The sequence below is a fragment of the Puntigrus tetrazona genome, chromosome 12 (genome assembly GCF_018831695.1).
Source record: "Puntigrus tetrazona isolate hp1 chromosome 12, ASM1883169v1, whole genome shotgun sequence".
NCBI lineage: Eukaryota > Metazoa > Chordata > Actinopteri > Cypriniformes > Cyprinidae > Puntigrus > Puntigrus tetrazona.
In genome coordinates this window covers 6,263,246-6,283,603 of record NC_056710.1, presented here as the reverse complement: position 1 = coordinate 6,283,603, position 20,358 = coordinate 6,263,246, and the positions used below count along the sequence as shown (strand labels likewise).

At 40.2% G+C, this 20,358-nt stretch overlaps 1 protein-coding gene across 5 annotated transcripts in view; it reads left to right on the top strand.

Moving 5' to 3' along the window:
- The first annotated feature begins 3,255 nt into the window (after window positions 1-3,255).
- The window catches only part of LOC122355417 (protein ADP-ribosylarginine hydrolase-like), an 82,867-nt gene continuing 65,764 nt past the window's right edge, over window positions 3,256-20,358 (top strand). For 3 of the 5 annotated variants that reach the window (XM_043253679.1, XM_043253675.1, XM_043253678.1), the window contains exons 1-2: window positions 3,256-3,297; window positions 19,794-19,902. In XM_043253679.1, the coding sequence (XP_043109614.1) occupies window positions 3,290-3,297; window positions 19,794-19,902 (117 nt within the window). In that variant the 5' untranslated portion in view covers window positions 3,256-3,289. Of the gene's footprint in view, window positions 3,298-10,926; window positions 10,954-16,922; window positions 17,076-19,793; window positions 19,903-20,358 lie in introns of those variants that run through there. The other 2 variants (XM_043253676.1, XM_043253677.1) reach the window with 2 other exon arrangements.

Sequence of the window (20,358 nt, the reverse complement as noted above, 5' to 3'; positions counted from 1 at the left end):
ACATATAACATTACCACAACTGAACCAGCAAATAAAGTTAATAATTCTTATAAATAGAAAAATTACAAAAACCATCTAGTAATTATAGCTGACTGTAGAGAAAAAAAACGTGGAAAATATTTGTAGGAACAAAACGGAATGCAAGTGACTAATAATTACATGAAAACAATGTCAATTACACATAAAATACATCAGGATTTTATGTAATCTATGATTCACAATTCTAATCTTTGAGAATTTCAACATAAAGTGGGAAATAAGTAAAGTATCTTACCTGTGTCTGTGTCTCAACACAAAACAAACTGCACAAAATGGCATTAATCAGAAGACAACAATGTGCGTTCTAACTGCATGTGCAGATATATGTCAACGTCAAGGTAATGCAGGAGCAACATAATTTTAATTTGTTCATGTAATGTCAATGAATTGTGTCAAAGAAAGAAAAAAAGAAAAAATACTAGTAGTTTCCACGCTGTTAGAGACGGAGACCATACTAGAGAGCTGGCCCATCTTACCCGATGGCAGGGCACCTGGCTGCCGCCAACACCATTCAGTGAATCAGGGACCGCTTTCACTGGCCCGGCCTGGAGCCAGAAGTCAAGTGATCAGAGCTCCTCCCCTAGTCCGCTAATGCTGCCACTGCCCATCATTGACAGTGCCCTTCAAGAGCACAGCATCGGGATGGACCATGTGGGAGCCACTGCCCAGTCTCCCGGAGATATGGAGACACATCCTGGTGGTTGCTGACTACGACACCTGGTACCCTGAAGCAGTCCCGCTCACGTAAAGCCAAGTCCATCGCCCATGAGTTGTTACTGCTGTTCCAGCTGAGTTGGCATCCCCAGGAGAGGTTGGCATCCCCTTTATATTCAGCTAAGGGCTGACCTCAGCCGGCTGCTGGGAGTGAAGCAGCTCCGGGACAACAGCGTACCACCCACATACTGTGCGTCCATAACACATGGGGATCTCAGCGATCCCCTATCTCCTATGTTCGCCATCTGGGAGGTGCCACAAGGCATCAACGGACCATTTGAGCAAAGCCCAGCAGTGCCACTATAATCGGGCGCCCAGCCCACAAAGTTCCATCCTAGGGCTGGTCATGGTCCTCGTCCCCAACTGCGGCCTGCATGTTCCTCGCCACCTGGCAGAGGCCCATACAAGCGTTATTGAGCGAGATTCCCTTTATACCACCTAATGCCTATGGCAGCCAGGCGAAGAAGAGCCGACAAGATCTACCACGTCAGTCTGCTCAAAAAGTGGGTCGTGACCATGGTTGCTGTGCTCCGCCACACTCCGAACCTGTGGTTGCTTGGACATCAACCACACATCCTGTCGGCTGCCTAGAAAGAGGAACTCCACTGTTCTCTCCTCCTTCGGGTGGACCAACAGGGGTGGAGCCACGACATCCGGACAACCCCAGGAGTCATTGTCCCGGCAGTGCCCTACCATGTCCCAGAGGCTCAATGGCAGGCTATAGAGGACGAGATCCAGCAAATGCTGAAGTTGGGGAGTGCGCAGCACCTGCCTTAGCAGCCCATGGTCACAGCCTCATTTTTGATGGAGTTTGATGATGAGAGCACTTTGAAACACCGATTCACCGCCTTCTCACCACTTCCCAGTATTGTTTGTCAAATAAATCCACCCTCTGGGTCTTTATTTTTGAGCTCTCCCTTATCGTGTAATTCTTCACCCCTGTCACAATAGATATATATTATATTATATTATTTTATATTATATAGAGCAGTGGTCATTAACATGCAGACTACAGCCTGAGACCCAGAAACTGTCCCATCACAGACCCCAGGCCTACAGCTTTTGTAGTCTCTACAGTAGTGATTGTGGGCTCGTCAGTTGGCAGACTCGGTCTAAATCTTCAAAGGCTTTTGACATAATAAATAAATATTTAACACTAATTTCTAAGTTTATATCAAGCACATCGAGGTCAGCTCCGTTTGACAGATGAACATTGAGGTGAAAATCTATGGTATTTTCAAAATTAGGAAAGTTGACTTCCTTAAAAGACTGGTTCCTTAAAATCACTTAAATATTACAAAATTGCTTATTATGGTTTCAGGAGGTCTTAAATGTAGGGAAAGGCAAGAGTGCAATAAAATTTAAAAAGCCTATTCATTGGTTGGAAGTGTCTACTTTTAATTGCAGTAAGTCATGTTGAAAATAAATATTCTGTAATAATTTCAGTATGAAAATAACACCATGTCAGTTTCTTTGTCTGACTTAATTATTTTTTAATAATGCCAAGCCCACTTCAAACTTTCTATGAAACCCTTCTCTGTGTTTACAAAATTGCATACTGTATGTATATACTGTATATATATATATATATATATATAACCATATATATATATATATATATATATATATATATATATATATATATATGTTATATATCACATACATACTATATCTAATATATACACTTATAATAGAAGCAGACTCACACGGGAGGTGGAGTAAAGTGATAACAAAGTTTATTTGCACAGATAAGCATGAAAAGGCAGAGGATCCGGGTGTGTATATATAGTCCTTTGAAGAGGTTTTAGCTGGACCGCTGTGATTGGGTGGTGACAGAACCTGGCAGACCCGTGTCAATGGATCCATGTTAGATGCCAGTGTTAATAAGACCAGACTCTCTCAGTAGTCTCACTATAGTCAGAGTATCCTTTTTTGCACCATCCGTGCTAATTCAACATTAACATTAATCCTTTATTCATAAAACATCATAACACCAGAATTTTAACAGTGATTTTGCTGTATGTATTTGCTGTGTTTTTGCCAATGTGTGACATTTAAGATTTTTGTTTGTGTGTCATTACAGATATCTTTTACAATTTTTTTCTTAAAAGATTTCTTATTAGACCAAATATAACTGCAGATGTAATAGTTATCATTCTGACTATTCAATGTATAATCATGACTCTTATGCATACTGTTAATTTAGTACTTATTATAAACATTTTTCTTTAAATTGCAGATATATTTGTAATTTGGCTTTTACTTAAAGTCAAGTAGTGCCAGTTGTATTAAATGCTAAAACGACTTACCATACATTTCGTCAAGCGAAGAGGGTGAAACAGTAGGGGAGCAGCAAACACTGCGTACCTGCTCTGTCAATCGGAATAAGTACAACTGTTAATAATATTAAGTCGAAAGTAAAAAGTTTGAATTCGCGGCGGTTTCCAGCAACTTCTTCATAACATTGTATGTGGCTGCTCTCTTTTTTACTTTTAACGGGCTTTATGTTTAGCTGAAGTTGGCGTGAGCGTCAAATATGGAATGGTGAGTCATGCGCTACTTTTCCACAAAACGTTGGCACGAGGACCTACAATAACGCAACACATTTCATTGGTAGACCAATAACTATTTATACAAAACACACTAATCAAAGGCTTGATATAGCCGAGACGACGCTTACATCGCGTAAAACAGTCTCATGAAACGTAATTTGGGAGATGCATGTCATGTTATGTTACATAAAGCATTTTAACAGACTTATGGGACTTTGAAAAGCCAAATAAAAGAAATTATTTTTGGCATTTAAAAATGAATAAGAACTGAAAAATACAATAAACTATTTTAATAAGTGAGGCTATGCAAACTATTGGAACTATTTTAAGTTAAGGACAGCGTTATTTGTCCACATTTAACTAGGCTGTTTACAAAGCTAAAAATAAATGGTCTTAATACAAGATGAAAATCTGTTTTGGCATTTCTAAATGATGACAGCAAAATGTTGCACCACTGACTGTAGAATTATCTTGCCGAGTCATCCAAAATGATCTCTTGTCGAGAACAGCAAAGAGTTAAAACCGTTGACCTGCCATTTATACCATGCATGTAAAAATTATAAATAATATTCGTCCAATTACTTACACTTTGACGTGAAAGAATCTGCAGTGACACATGCTTTAATATGCAAATAGGGAAAACTTACATCACACTGTCATACTAGGACATATATGGATATTTAAAAAAAAAAAAAACGATTAGCCTATTATTAATTAATTGCTATATATATTTACTGTATTTACATTAAAGTCATATTTAGTAAAAAATAAATAAAACAAGAAACCAAAATTTAAGAATGCAAAGTAAAATTATTTTGCACAAAATGTTTAAATTGGTTTCAAGATAACAATGATCACACATCAAAAACAATAAGTACAAATAAAATATTTAATAACACATATAAAAAAGTATGAATAAAAACTTTAATCACATTTAAAATTATACTGCACAATCCAATCAATCAATCAATCAATCAATCAATCATTTTTATTTATATGAAGCTTTTTTAACAACATAGGTTTGTATCAAAGCACTGTATGTGTATAAAGTTGAAGAATACAATGACAGGGATGTACATTGATGAGTAGTGAACAATTTATTATTAAATTACAGAAGAGTAATAATCACTAGAAGTTAAGTGTCCCCAACAAAGCAAGCCAGAGGCACGGACAAGGGAACAAAACCCCATCCATATATAATGGAGAAAAAAACTAACCTGAGAGAAACCAGACTCGAGTTGGGGCCAGTTAAGCCTCTGACCGGACACGCAGCACTTAACTGATTAAATTTTAAACGCAGCTGTGTCAGATAGTGTAAATGACTTAGTGTGTGTTTGTGTGTGCATCAGGATCTGGTGATCAGTCCACAGGCGCATCTAGGTGTTTCGTCTCTGAGTGAACATAATCTCTGGGTGCTGATCCATTATCTAGTCTGGATACAAACTGTGATTCTCAGATTGAAAGAAACAGGACTAATATTAGCGTAGATGCCATTCTTTTTACGATGTCACAAGTACATTGTATTTTAGGAGTGAGTGTTCCCGGTTCCAGCGAAATAATGCAGCCTAAAAAATCCTTTAACAATTTGAATAATAAAAGAGTGTGTCGGTGTAATTGTTATGTTTAGCTAGAGTTAAAAAGATGTGTCTTTAATCTAGAGTGTGTCTGCTTCCGAACAGAGTTAGGGAGATTGTTCCAGAGTTTAGGTGCTAGATAGGAGAAGGATCTGCCACGCCCTCCAGTTGATTTTGATATTCTAGGTATTGCTCAAATGGCCAGAAGTTTTGAGAATGCAGCGGACAGGCAGGACTATAATGTGATAAGAGCTCACTCAAGTATTGAGGAGCTAAATCATTCAGGGCTTTATAGGTAATTAATAAGATTTTAAAATATATCCTATGTTTGATAGGGAGCCAGTGCAGTGTTGACAGAACCGGGCTAATATGATCATACTTCCTAGTTCTAGTAAGGACTCTAGCTGCTTAGCGTTGCCGGACTATCTGAAGTTTGTTTATCAAGTAGTGCGAACAACCACCAATAAAAGCATTACAATAATCTAACCTTGGCGTCAGAAACACGTGAATTAATATTTCTGCATTAGAGGTTGAAAGCATAGGTCGTAATTTAGATTTTTAAGATGAAAAACGCAGTTTTACAGCTGCTGAAACAAGGTTTTCAAAGGAAAGATTGCTGTCAAACAGCACACTGAGGTTCCTAACTGATGATGAAGAAATTAACAGGCAGCCATCAAGTATTAGACTGCGTTCTAGAATATTATATGTGGGGTTTTAGGTCCAATTATTAGCACCTCTGTTTTTCAGGATTTAACATTAAGAGTTACTCATCATCCCAGCTTTTTATACATCGACTATGCATTCTGTTAGATTCTCAATTTGGTGTGTATTAGCAGGCTGCGCTGGAATATAAATCTGAGTATCATCAGCATAGCAGCTAAAGCTTACACCATGTCTCTGATAATGTCTTCCAGAGGTAACATGTATGGGTTGAAAAGTAACTGTCCTAGCACTGAGCCTTGAGGAACTCCATATTTCACTTTTAGGTGATATGATACCTCCTCATTTAGTGCTACAAACTGATAGCAGTCAGATAGATATGATTTAAACGATGCTAAGGCGCTTTCTCTAATGCCAACATAGTTTTCTAGTCTATACAAAGAGAATGTTGTGATCGATAGTATCGAATGCTGCGCTAAGATCTAATAGCACTAATAACGAGATAAAACCACAATCTGATGATGAGAGCTAGGTCATTGTAACTCTAAAAGAGCAGTAAATTCTTTAATGAAATCTGTATTGTGCCTGGTGGCCTGTATACAGTAGCCAGTACAAACATTACAGGGAATTTATCACTAGCACATGATTCTATAGATAATGTTATATACCTTTTCAAAACTTCAAATGAGTTATACTTAAAAGCCTGCCCTCTGAGAAGTACTAAGAATGTTTTTATAAATTGCAGCACCTCCCCCTTTACCTTTTAAACGTGGCTCATTTTTATAGCAATAATTTTGGGGTAGATTCATTTGAAGTAATGTATTCAACTGGTTTTAGCCAGTTTTCTGTCAAACAGAGCAAGGTTCTGATCTTTGATCAAATCCATATATATAAAGTGTTTTTGTGAAAGTGATCTAATATTCAGCGAGCCAAGTTTTATTGTTTGCTTATTTGTATTATAGGTCATTTTTTTGTTGAACATTAATTAAATTATTGCTTTTAATTTGGTTTGGACGTTTGTGTTGAGAATTAACTGCCTTCTGTGGCGTGAGGCAGCTGCAGACAGTCAGTTTAGCGGAGTCTGTCTGCTTCTGACCCTAGGCACTAGTTGGTCAAGTTGGAGCTCTAAGACTATATGCCATATTTCTAGATAGAAGAGTGCACCACCCAGGAGGGATAAGGACCATCTCTTTTCAACAGGTCAGGTCTGCCCCAGAAATTCATCAATTGTCTATAAAGCCTGTGTTGATTTCTCACGGGCACCACTTGGACGTCAGCCACTGGGACCCAGCAGTCTGCTGTAAATCTCATTACCCGTTAAGCGGGGAGGGGACCGAGAGCATATTACATTTATCCCGACATCGTACTTGCAAATTCCACACACCTCTTTAATATTATTTTTAGCATGATCTCCGACTGGTGAAGTCGAATATCATTAGTGCGGCGTGAATAACAATCTTCCCACGGATTTCGTTTAGCGTTAGCCAGCACTTTTAAATTTGAAAAGATGCTCCGGACGCTCTGGCTCCCGTAAGCATTGCACTATGGTGGCTGGTGTCTCTATTTTCCGCGTTCGCATACAATAGAATCGCCAATTACTGAGCACTTTGATCAGGTTTCTCAGTGGTTGTGTCACTGGGTGGGAGAAGCTGTTTGATGTTCTGATCGGAACAGAAGAGCAGTGTTCTGACCAGCGACTAGTGCGCCTCCTCGCAGTCACCCAATTGCCCTGCTGCACAGGCTGTAAAGCTGGAATCGAACAATGTTACATGATTCACTGTACTAAACCGCATCCAGAGCAGTATCTACAGCCCTCGCATTCTTACTGTCCTCAATTAACGCTTGGATCGTGTGTTCTAATTTCAAACCTGAAATATTAATAAAAATATAATCGACTTTTACACAAAATCATGTTACAGTTATTCTGGCTTGCCTATATCCAACAGATAATAAGTCTTGTTATGGTTATTACTGTTAGGAGAGGATAATAGTAAGCCTCTTTTCAGAATAAAGCTCTGTGCACAATCTGGAGACATAAACTCTGCTTAGTTCATGAAACAATAATTAGGCTAACTGATGTTTTATTAAAACACTTTGGTTGTAAAGTCTAACGTTTTGTGTGTTTGAAGACCAGGGAAAGAGTCTTAGCATTTGCCATCTGTTGTAGCCAATATAGACTAATTTTGTATGTTTTAAATATCCACAGCACTTATAAACTAAGATAACGCAAACTACTATTTAGTTTCATGGCATAATGCAGTATTTTTAAGTCGTCACCACGTTGCAACGCCATTGGTGCCCTCTCATATACGGGAAGAAAACCACGATGCATTGACTCCCTTCGGCAGAAATACAGAGTTTAACATCAGATTGCCATTATTTTTATTAAGTGTAGTAAGAACACGGGCAAAATGACAGTCTACTGACCCAGGCAGCGTCAAATTTAACTGGATGTGCTTTCATCCTCATCCGTTTTATCAAGGTAAGTGATCAAAATTGTTTTATTCTGTGGTATATATTCAAACCACATTACTAATAGTAACAGTTTTTATTATTATTACTGTCTTTATCTTACTTGTAGAAACAAATCAGCAAAGTGCAATAGGCCTAATGTTAACGTTATAGGTTGCTTGTTCATTAGCATTTAACATGTCATGAACATTTTGCGAAGTAATTAAATGTACTGACCAGTTCTTGAATTTTTATACAATTTATGAGAGACCGGTCTGTATTTAAAAATAGTTTTAAGGTTTTCTCAAAAGTTAATTGAAGTTAAGGCTACTTGGTTTACATAATACTTCAATCCATTTGAGAGCAGCTTCAATATTGTCTGTTTTACAACGGTAAGGTAATGATATTTTGTAGTTTAAAAATGATAACACAACTTGTGTGCTAAGACCTGCAGCAACATATTTGCAAATGTCACTTATGTGTGCGACTTCATAGCCTTCTGCCTAGTGTGGTGAAAAGTCTTATTAGTGAAGGAAGATGGTTACATTCCTTTTAAACACTGATAAATTTACAGTAAAGTCTACATTCCACACTTGTTGATTTTATTATCCTATGTATCAGAAATTACAGAAGTCACATTTGATAATATTCTACATCCTTCCAGTTGACTTGACAGATACAAGTCTTTGCTCTTTAGCCCAATGCCTTCATCTTTTCACTCAAGCCAATATGGCAAATAAATGGCACAGAAACCTTTGAGATTCTTTGGGATAAAATGCCTGAAGACTTTGTGAGAGGATATAGAGGACTAATACTCAGAGCTGATGTAAGTTTTATTTAGTATTATCTTATATGTTTAGTATTATTTGCTTTCTGCCTGCTATGATTGTACACACATTTTCGTTCTTTATTTGCATAAAATTTTGTACCATTGTTTACATATATCCTCCACCACAGCCAGATGAAGGCATCTGGACACCGACCTTCTTGCCAGTCCACGACTGATACTTAGTAAATGTCACATATGCAGGCATAAAGTTTAAGAATAGTTCACCCAAAAATAGAGTGTACACAGTGTAAGTCAGTGATTGGAGTATAATTTGATGAATATATATTATAATGATTTTTTTAATTAAACCCATCAATCTGCTTCAAAAGAACCATGTATGGGTTAGTTTTCTGATGCAGTACTTGCAGATATATCAAGATATATCAAATTTATGGCCATTATCCACCAGCATTGAAAAAGCTTGGAAGAGCCAGGTAAATGTTTAAAAAACTTTAACTGTGTTAGTCTGAAAGAAGAAGAAAAAGTCATATACACTTAGGATGGCTTTGGTGTGAGTACCTTATAGGGTAATTTTCATTTTTGAGTGAACTGTTCCTTTAAAAACAAGAGCGTTTTTTATGTTTTGGGGATTTTTGTTGTTTTTTTTGGCATTTCATTGCGACTGTATTGCATATTTTATGATAACCATTAGAAATAGACAATTAAATTGTATTTAGCCTTTTTTTTAAATGGGCAATCTAGATTTATTACCGTTTCAGGACATTAAACTTTTAGCTGTCTCTTTCAGTTGCTGGTGACAAAGTCACACTAAGCTGAATGATCCAGCATTGATATTTTCCCCACCTATTATGTCTTAAATTTGCAGTACCAAGAGAAGCTGCCCAAACATTGACTTTGTTAGGAGACATTTTGGACATTTTGTCAATCTTATCAGCATTGTTTAGGATTGTTTATATTAAACCAAAAGTTCAACCAAAAATGAAAATGTGATGTTTATCTGCTTAACACCAGGACATCCAAGATATAGGTGACTTTGTGTCTTCTGTAGAACACATACAAAGATTTTAAACTGAAACCATTGCAGTCTGTCAGTCTTATATAATGCAAGTCAATGGGATACAATCTTTGAGAGAAAAAAATGCACAGACAAATCCAAATGAAACCCTATGGCTCATGATAATACTTTGATGTTCTAAGACACGAAACAATAGTTTTGTACAATAAATTAGTATTTATATAATTTTTACCTCTGATATACCACAATGTCTGACTGACTCACAACATCCAGGCATGACGCATAAAAAACATACAAACTTACATATGCGTGCCCATACACAAGGAATCTATGTATATATATATCTATGTGCCCAGAGTGTGACACGCTTAGCGCTGGACGTTCTCACCAAGTCAGATATTGTGGTATTAAAAAAATACATCAGTGTATCATCACAAGCCACAGGGTTTAATTTGAATTTGTCTGTGTATGTTTTCTCCTCTCAAAGATTGTGCCCCTTGTCTGGCATTATATTAGTTCTGAATAGGGATAACTTTGTGAAAGGTATTTAATTATGAATATTGCAGACTGTAGTATTACAAACCAATCTACTCAAGTGGATAGTTGAAAAAGTCATTACTAATGTTCAAGTAGTTCCAAATTTGTATACATTTATTTGTTCTACTGAACAGAAAGGAGGATATTTGGAAGAATGTCAGTGTCCAGACAGATGTTCTCCACTATTCACTACTATAGTAGGAAAAGTAAAATTATGAAAGTCAATGGTGGGCAATCTATCTAGGTATTTTCCAAATATCTGTTCAGTTAAATAAAGACATTTTTACTAGTTTGGCATTGATAAGAATAATTATAAAATTGTAACAAAATTGTTGTCTACATTAATCTAAGATTCTTAGGCCCCTCAGATTGAAGCTGAACTAAAGATGGTGCAGATGCTGCCATAATGACAACAGTCTTAAATATAAAATAGGTTTTACGTTGATTAAAGTGCAATTATTCTTTATTTTACAGAAACCTAATATCTTATATTTTCTCTGTTTTACATTCTAGATGCTTCATTGGTGTGAACCTAAAGGAGAACAAAGAGAACCAACCAAGTAATGTCCAAGAAGACAGGGAAGCTTGTGCAGAAAAAAAGCAGCTACTGTGAATCCTCAGGTGGCCACTCTCCTCAAAAACTCATGGCCTTTGGGTGGGAGCTTTTATCTAGTCAGATTAAACAATGTTACAGTTCAGCAGATAGATCTGCATAGTGAAGCATAGATTACATTATTATAGTCACATTATTGAGTCCTTCAACAAAAATGTTTGTGATGTCACTGCATTGTATTCTGGAATAGGATGTTCATGTGATGACACATTATTATGTTCTGTTCAACCAAGCACTGGTGAAGCAGAATGTTAATAATTAGTTTAAACATTTTAATAGAAGTGTAATGTCTGAAAGATGATCTTTTGTTTGAGCCATTTGTTTGTAAAAATCTTTTCTAATTTTTCTTTCTTTTTCTAATCATTAGCTACTAGCAATGTTACAACATTAAAATGACAAATACTTTAAAAATAAAGGAGATTACAGTGGATGTGATAAAATAACAGTAAACAGCAGTCAAATAATTGGCAGTATTATACTGTACAGCTGTCACGTTCTCCGGACTTTTGTTATTGTTTCTGTCTCGTGCCATGTGCTCTCTGTGCCCTGCCTTCCCTCCATGTTAATTATTTCATTGTCTGCAGCTGTGTTAATTTAGTCATTTACCCTGTGTATTTAAGTCCTGTGTTTTCAGTTCCGTTGGTCCGATCGTCAATGGCCCCACCTGGTTTTGTCCTGCCTGCCTGTTCTGCCTGTCTTAGTATCTTTATTTTGCCGTTTTGGGATTAAATCCATTTAAGTTCATTTTAAGTCTCGCGTGCTTAGTCTCGCACAAAGCGTGCGAACGTGACAATCATCGATCGGACCTTAAAAGTTAGCGGCGTATTTTCCCGTTTTAGTTTTTTTGTTTGTCATGGATTCCCCTTGATGACCTAAACTTCCTCATCCTCCTGCTGGAGCAGGAGGATCGCTCTCTGAGGGTTATCATGATGGACTTCCTCGCCTCGCTAACTAACTACTCGCACTACCCGGACAGCTTCCTCTGCTCACTTTATTACCGAGGACTCGACAACTCCCCACGAGTGAAGCTGTCCGGGGCGGCCCTCGAGAGCATCGCCACATACATCAAGTGGAGTGCGGGATGACGGTTGCGCTGGAGGACAATGACACCAGCCCCACTCCAGATCCAGAACCCAGCCCACCATCTCCCCGCATTGCGGAGCTCAAGTCTGTACCCACCGATGACGCGCAGTCGCTGGAGTCTGGGGCGACCACAAAACCATCGCCGAGGGAGAGCGGCCGGACCGAGCCGACTGCGACAGACCAGGTGCGTGAGCCGACAACGAGAGCTTGCCGCGGGGAGACAGCCGACTGCAATGAGAGCGCGGAGTGGAGCTCGCCCACTGCACATCGGCTGAGGATGAGCTGATCATCCACCTGGGGCTGCTGGATCTACAAGAGAAGCTGGAAGATGTGGACTTGAACTTAGACTGGGCACCTCCTGTATCCTGAGTTCCTGTTCCCGTTCAGCTATCCCGTTAGCCGGCTGGTTCCGCCCAGCCGTCCCGTAAGCCCGCTGGTTCCACCAAGCCGTCCTGTATGCCTGCCTCAGAGCGCACCCTAGAGACTATTTCCCGCGCTCCCTCCAGGGGCCCAGCGCCACGCGCTCCCTCCAGTGCCCGCCACGCGTTTCCCACCCTCCACCCTGGTCATACCACGTCGATGGATCCCAGCAGCCCCTGTGCTCATCCTCAGCTCACCATCTGGAGCTCGCCACGGGTCTGCCGGTCTCCATCGCCGTCGAGTGAAGGATCCTCACCTCGCCGTCCTGCCTCCGAGTCCCGGACTCCATCTCGGTTCGTAGACCGTCAGCCCCCTCCTGGGGGCCGTCCTCCACCAGAACCTCCTCCCAAGATCCGGTATCCCCAATTCCTAGTCGTTTTTGTCACTCTTTGGTGCGAGGCGCACCTTCCGGGAGGAGGGGGTAATGTCACGTTCTCCGGCTTTTGTTATTGTTTCTGTCTTGTGCCATGTGCTCTCTGTGCCTGCCTTCCCTCCATGTTAATTATTTCATTGTCTGCAGCTGTGTATAGTTAATTTAGTCATTTACCCTGTGTATTTATGTCCTGTGTTTTCAGTTCCGTTAGTCCGATCGTCAATGTCCCTACCTGGTTTTGTCCTGCCTGCCTGTTCTGCCTGCCTTTGTATATTTATTTTGCCGTTTTGGGATTAAATCCATTTAAGTTCATTTTAAGTCTTGTGTGCTTAGTCTCGTGAAAGCGAGCGTGACAACAGCATATATTCTACAGCATGGTACTGTAATATTTTTTACAGTAATACACTGTTGCAGCAGATTACAGTAGGTAAACTGTAAAATTACAGCATTGTACAGGCCAATGTAGCTGCCAGTAGTTTACTGTAATTTTACAGTATTTTACAGTGTGTGTGTGTGTGTGTGTGTGTGTGTGTGTGTGTATATATATATATATATATATATATAATTTTTTTAAATAAAGAGAAGCAAATTAAAGAAAGGAGATGAAGGAGAGAAATAAAGAGAGGAAAAAAAAATGGGTGGGAGGGTTGATGGTGCTCATGATCCAGCTCATTTAGCTTTTCTGGTAGGGAGGACCCAGCATCAGTGCCAAGACCACAAACAAAAGTGGCGGAACTGGGGAGCATTAGATCTAGACTAAACAAAATCTGCATCAATTTCTCCCATCATTCTTGAAACGTGCTATCTTTGGTGAGGAACTGTGGTTTTGGATGATAACACTGTCATGATTTAGTTTCAGTAGGTTCCTTCTCAGGAACTCGAGTTGTGTCATACTACGCTTTGTGAATGCCCTTGCTTGACCACACTCCTAAATCCAGCTGGGTAATCTGTCCAATGGAAGGGCACAACATCATAGGCAGGTGACGTCAGAGACCAGGAAGCTTAAAAACATGTCATCCTTAAAAGCATCAGCCTCAAGTCATAAAGAACTGTGCTTGCAGGGATGCCGTAAGGGTGCTCTGGATCCTGAAAGGAGGATGATGGAAGGCATGCAGTATGATCGGCCTTGGTGCAATAGTGGGGACATTCGGGTGTAACCTGCTTGAGGGTACAGAAACCATTTCAGAATGGCGCCACCTGGAGGAGCTAGAGAGAACCAGATAGGACCTTGTGCATTCTCTCATGCCACAAAGAAAATTCCATTCCCTTGCCTTGGCCCCTGTCTCGACAGTAAGTCTACTCCCACATTCAGATAGCCAGGAATGTACAGTTCTCTCAGTGAGGAACTTGTTCTAGGACCATAGGATGATCTGATGTGACAGTTTGTACAATGGCAATGAGCGCAGACCCCCTTGGTGGTTGATGTAAGAGATTAGTGAGAGGCGTTAACAAGAAGCTCCCAGCACAAGGCCCTGATTCAAGAACCAATTTTTCCTCCACAGATCGAGACCTTGATCATGGGTCTATCCCTCTGGGAAATATTCCTTGTTCTTTTGCCACCACTGTAGGGTTCTCATGTACAGAAGGCCAAAAGGTATCACATTGGATGCATCTGCTATAAGACCCAGCAATATCTGAAACTGTTTGAGATTGAGTGATTGGCCTTCTCTCTCACTCTCTTGACTTACGTGAGGATCTAATCCATGCCTGCATTACGGTCGAATAACACACAAGCCTAGATAAATGGTCCTCTGTGCCTGAGAAAGCACACTTTGGCATTTTGTCTTACATGATCATTCTCATATAATAATTTGCTGCTTATTTATGATTATTATCAATCACCTACATGCACCTAATCACATTATCACCACAATGTCAAAAGCACTGTTGGCTTATTGTGGTCATTAGTTCCACTAGAGTATAGAAACAATGGCGGGGAAGAAATCTTTGTACGTCTGAAAGCCAAATTGCTAAACTCTGTTAGCACACCTTGCTTGCCACCGTTCTCTGCTTCTCACCTTCATCAATAGGTGTGTTGAACATGGCTGCAATGTAGTCAAACCCAGCTGCAAAAAGCATGGAATACAAACATGCAAAAGTGTTTAGCATTAGACATAAATTCAAACAGCTGCCAGTGACATACCTAATTTAGTTTTATGCACCTTTGTTATTAATATCTTCTCAAAAGGAAAAAGTCATAGTCTTAGTCACTGCAGCCTTTTGAACTGTAGTGTAGACCAGTGTTTCCTAACCAGTGTGCTCTGACAGGTTTTCGGGTATGCCTTGGAAAATTCTGAAAAAACATTTTGGAGTTAGTATAAACCTTGTTGGATATTGCCTTGTTTTTTCCTGTCGATAATCTCTGGTTTTGACCCTGCTTGTCTTTGGTTTTCAATTGTTTGCTGCCTGACCCAATCCCTGCTTGTTTTTGGATTCTGTTGTTGCCTTGCCTCTGACATTCTTTATGGCTGTGTTTTTGACGTCTGCCTGCTTTGACTATGCATTTGTTGAGTAAAAGCCTGCGAATGGATCCATACGCCTCAGACCCTTCATTCATAATAAAAACATATTTATTGATTGACTTCTTTTGTGGGGGAATAAATCAAGCACTCAAGACACAACTTGTTCATGAGGGTCCATGTGGGTCACTTGCACAGTTTGAGGAGTTTGCCTTAATGACTGTGGGGTCAGCATTCACACTGGGTAGGAAGAGGAGGAAGAGGATATCGCATCGGCCCCTGTAATGGTGGCTTTGCCAGCAGAGCCAGTTCACAAGATGACCACCACACCTGATCCCTCAGCCAAGATGACCGCCTTCCATGAACCACTGCACAAGATGTCTGCCTTCCTGATCCACTGCACAAGATGGCTGCCTGCCCTGAGCCAATGCACAAGATGGCCACCTGCCTGAGCAACTGCACAAGATGGTCGCCTGCCTGAGCCACTGCACAAGATGGCCGTCTACGGAGCCTTCTTCCATTGCGTAATATCCAGCCCCAGTTCTCAGCCACCATGATGCCTCTCCAGTATTTCCAGGCATTGTGGATGCTGCATTTGAGGACAACAGGGCATTCCAAGGGCGCTTGAGGCTGATATCCAGTCTGGCGGACCCACCAGTGATATCAGTGAGGGCAGCCGGTATCCCCGATACCAAGATTCAGCACATGTCATTCCTGAGACTGTTCACTGTGCTTCATCCACTGTACGTCTGGGCCACACACTGCTCAACCTCTCCACCAGTCAGCAAATCCACTCCACTACCCACTCAAGTCCACAAGCTTGCTCCAAAGGACTTTCTTGTCCACATGTCTATGCCTGACACCTTTTCTGACCCTGAGTCCGCCTCTGAGATATCTCCCGTCTGCCAGTCTGCTCCAGAGGTGTCAGTGAGTATCAGTCACAACAAAGCCCTCTGCCTGCCCAGTCTCAGCCACGGTCACAGAGTATGGGCCCACAGCGAATCCGGTCAAGGTCTTTGAGATTGCAGATGAACCTTCTCTCGGCTCAAATATTGCTAGAGAGATTGAGGAATCCTCGCCTTGCACAGCTATGGCTGTGAAGGCCGTCTGTGACTCATTGACCAACCCTGCTATGGCTATGGAAGCCGCCTATGCACTCTCACCTGTTCCTTCCCGGCTATAAGGGCCGCCTGTGAATCATCATCCAGTTCAGTCACAGCTATGGAGGCTGCCTGTGAGCCCTCATTCTGCCCAGTCAAGACTATGGAGGCTGCCTATGAACTTTCGTCTGGCCAAGTCATGGCTAGGGATGCCGTTTATGAAATGCTGCTCTGCCCAGTCATGGCTATGAAGGCCACCAGTGAACCTTCGTTTAGTCAAGTCACAGCTAAGGAGGCTGCATGTAAACTCTTGTCCCACAAAGCCACAGCTACGGAGGGCGTCTGTGAATATTCATTCAAGTCTCGGTCTTCGGGGCCACGAATACCCGGTCTATGTTGTCTGTCTCTGCATCTTTCACGCCTAGTCTCATATGCGGCCTGGTCAGTCCAGTCCGCACTGGAGGGTTTCAGTTCTGTCTGCTCTGCCTGTCTTTTGTGTCTCATTCCTTCTTAGGGCTATTCGCCAGATTCTCCCTGGTGGGCGTCCAACTCGCCTGATAGGCTCCTAGGAGGGGGGCTATGTTACGCTAAGTCAGCAGAGGGAGACCTTACCTCTGGATGATCTGTGATTGCTTCCTCTGCTGCTACTTCCTGTTTAGGGACTATAAATCGTGAAGCAAGCCATTCACCTACAGGTAGCATTGTAGTTAGTGTATAAACCTTGTTTGTTCTTGCCTTGTTTTTTCCTGTCGATATTCTCTGGTTTTGACCCTATCTGTCTTTGTTTTTTGATTGTTTGTTGCTTGACCCGACCCCTGCTTGTTTTTGGATTTTGTTGTTGCCTTGCCTCTGACATTCCGGTTTGCTGTGTTTTTGACATCTGCCTGCTTTGACCATGCCAGACCTCTTATGAACTCTATTTGTTTATGATTTTCAGAAATTAAGTGCCAATGTCAAATCATATACAAAGCCAAAATATCAACTCTGATGATGCAATGTTTAATTACTAATTAATTATCCTTTTTTATATTTTTTAATATCATACTTAGTGGTGCGTCATAAGATTTTTTTATATATCAAAAGACAAAGTACATATCACAAAAAAGTACAACTGTTTTACACATTGATAAAAATCAGAAATATTTCTTGAGCAGCAAATCAGCATATGATTTCTGAAGGATCATGAAACACTGGCAGTAAATAATAAACAATAAATTAACAACTAAGGTGTATCATAAAAACTATTATCGAAAAAGTGCAACTAGCAATCTCATTTACAAGTGCTGCTGCTGCAGCAGTTTCAAATTTTTATTCATTAAAATGCACTTTGTATGGCTAAATAAAAGAAAAAAATAAAGTTAATAAAAATTATAATTCAATAAATAAATTGGATAATCTGAGCTGGAGCGACAGAGGACCAAGGTGGAGCCGGGGGGATGAAGGAGCCTGACATAGCTGGAGGGATGGAGGGAGGAGGTGAAGCCGGAGGAGAAGCATCCCGAAACGAAAAATGGTCGACGATAGACCAATGCGGAGCCAAAGGGACGATGGAGCCTGGTGAAGCTGGTGGAGTTGCAGCAGAAGGCCCCATCCAGAGCCCTGAGGCTGCCTTCCTGTACATGCCTGGACACTTGTTCTAGGTGCACCAGGCAAAGTCTGACCATGGGCTAAATGTGCTGTTCACACAGAGTGTCCCATGGCTCCCTGCCTATCTCAGGACTAGGGAGTGAAGCCAGTATTGCAGTGGTCTCATGTGTAGCAATCAGAGCAACGTGACAGCGGCTGCGTACACCATATGCCCCAGTCTTTCAGAAACTGCTCTTTTGCGAAACACCCAGTCATCTTACCTTTACTCTTCTGTGTGAGGCTGCCTTTACAAATGATTGCGGCCCCACCCTAACTTTTTAAACCCCATAAATGTAATCCTCAGTACACTTCATTCACAAGCAGTTGTCAGGAGCTTAATCAAAAACCTGTAAATGCAATAAGACTAATCTGAGAAGGTATATCCAAAGGAACAAAAGGACTTCAAAAAGAGAGTAAACAACAACATCCCTCCCTGTTGCTTTTAAACATCAAAAGGTTTTTACAACTAAATTTGGGATCTCTTTGTTTGGACTGAGTATATAAGGAAAGTGACAAAACACAACAAGGCGCAATTCTGTAGCCAGATTGGCCTGTAGTGTGGTGTGTGTCCTCATACACCATACATACTATGTACTTTTCTAAAGACCAGGTATAATTACTTTTTAAGTTTGTTTTATTTTTGTTTTGTGTTATTTTTGTACTGCTGATCAGTTGTGCAAATGTTTATGAATTATACCAATTTGGAAACTGTTCTTGCCTGGCAAAATAAATATTAATCTTGGTTAACTTATAATATTGTCTGAAATAACTTTTCTAGTAGGTTAGTAACTTCTGAGGTTTACCGCATTGTTGGTGTGCTAGGGTGAGTCAGATCAATGATAAATGGATGGAGCCGGGGTCACGTTTTTGATATCTTGACTTCTGGCCACCAAACTGGCTTAGCATGCTATTACTTAGGAGCACGCATAAGCAATTACTCTTTTTGAGTCTATTGAGGAAATGGCTGCATTAAGGTAAGCAATCTGCGGGTAGCCTCTGACTAAGACCTGGACTAGCCCAGATGAGTCGTGAGTCTGTTCTGGCCAAACAAGGTCTCTAAGCGACCCAGACTCCTAACAAACGATAAGTCGAAACTAGGAAGTGTCATAGTTAATTAATGATACAAATTTAATCACAACTAGAGGATCAGCAGTTACATTTAAATAAATATAACTAAAATCACGAAAGATTGAGTCAGATAAAATTATGTATAAGGTCAGTACTACAATTGGAAACACAAAAGATTAATAAATATCAGTGATTTTCAAAGAGAGCGCAAGGAAAAGACCCGAACGCAGCGCATTAACCTTTGACCAGGGCCTCTGGATTCCGTTCTTCCGTTCTGGAACCACCCTACTACCTAGCAGTGTGGTGACATTTTAAAGCATTTCAGGTCTATTATAACCTGCCATTAACAGATTTTTCACTCCTTGCAATTAGTGTATTCTACCTAAATTCCATTAAGAACCTCCAATCCAGGTCTCTTGGAGGTTTAGGACTTACAAAAGTAAATTCAAGGTGGCACTTGGTGGCAAAGACGCTGCTTTAAGAGAAAAGTGGCTTCTCTGGTAATGCTAAACAAGGCAGCATCGTGCTCATATTTGTGGATTTATCAGACATTTTATAGGCAAGATGTCACCATAATAGTGTATAGTTACACTTTACTTGAAGGGGTTTGCATAAGACTGACATGACATTGTGTGTCATTTGCTAAGTTATGTCATTTTTAATGCAAATATGATATTATTTGTATTGTTATTTGTATTGTTTATATTTGGTTCTTGCAGTACTGTGGATCATTACACTGCAGGAATGCTGCTCAGCGGTGTAGGAGATGCTCTGGGTTACAGGAATCAACTGTGGGAATACAACCAATCTGGCCCTGCCATCCACCAGGTCAGCCATGCAACAATACAATAATTCTTACTGTTAAATCAATTTGTGAGTAATAATAATGTGCATGGTATTAAGATCAAAGATCTATTTTTATGTCATTGCTGCACATTTCATCGCATTTTGGCACTAAAACACAGGTTCAATACAATCCTGGTACATTTTTTATCATGTTGACATATGTATACAGCATATTGCTGTGTTTTCATTACGTTGCGTTTTAGACAGGATTTGTGCAACACTGTACCATGAAGCTGGTTATGCTAACATTCAACATTTTTAAAATCTCCAAACATATTAATATTATGTTAAGTCATAATATTAATATGTTTGAATAATATGATATTCTTTAAGCAAACCTTTAATTCATTTATTTCATTTAACCTTTAGTTCATTTATTTTTATGTGAGAGGAAATAGTGAGAGTAGGCCGGCCCTCAATACAAGGCACTCCTCACTG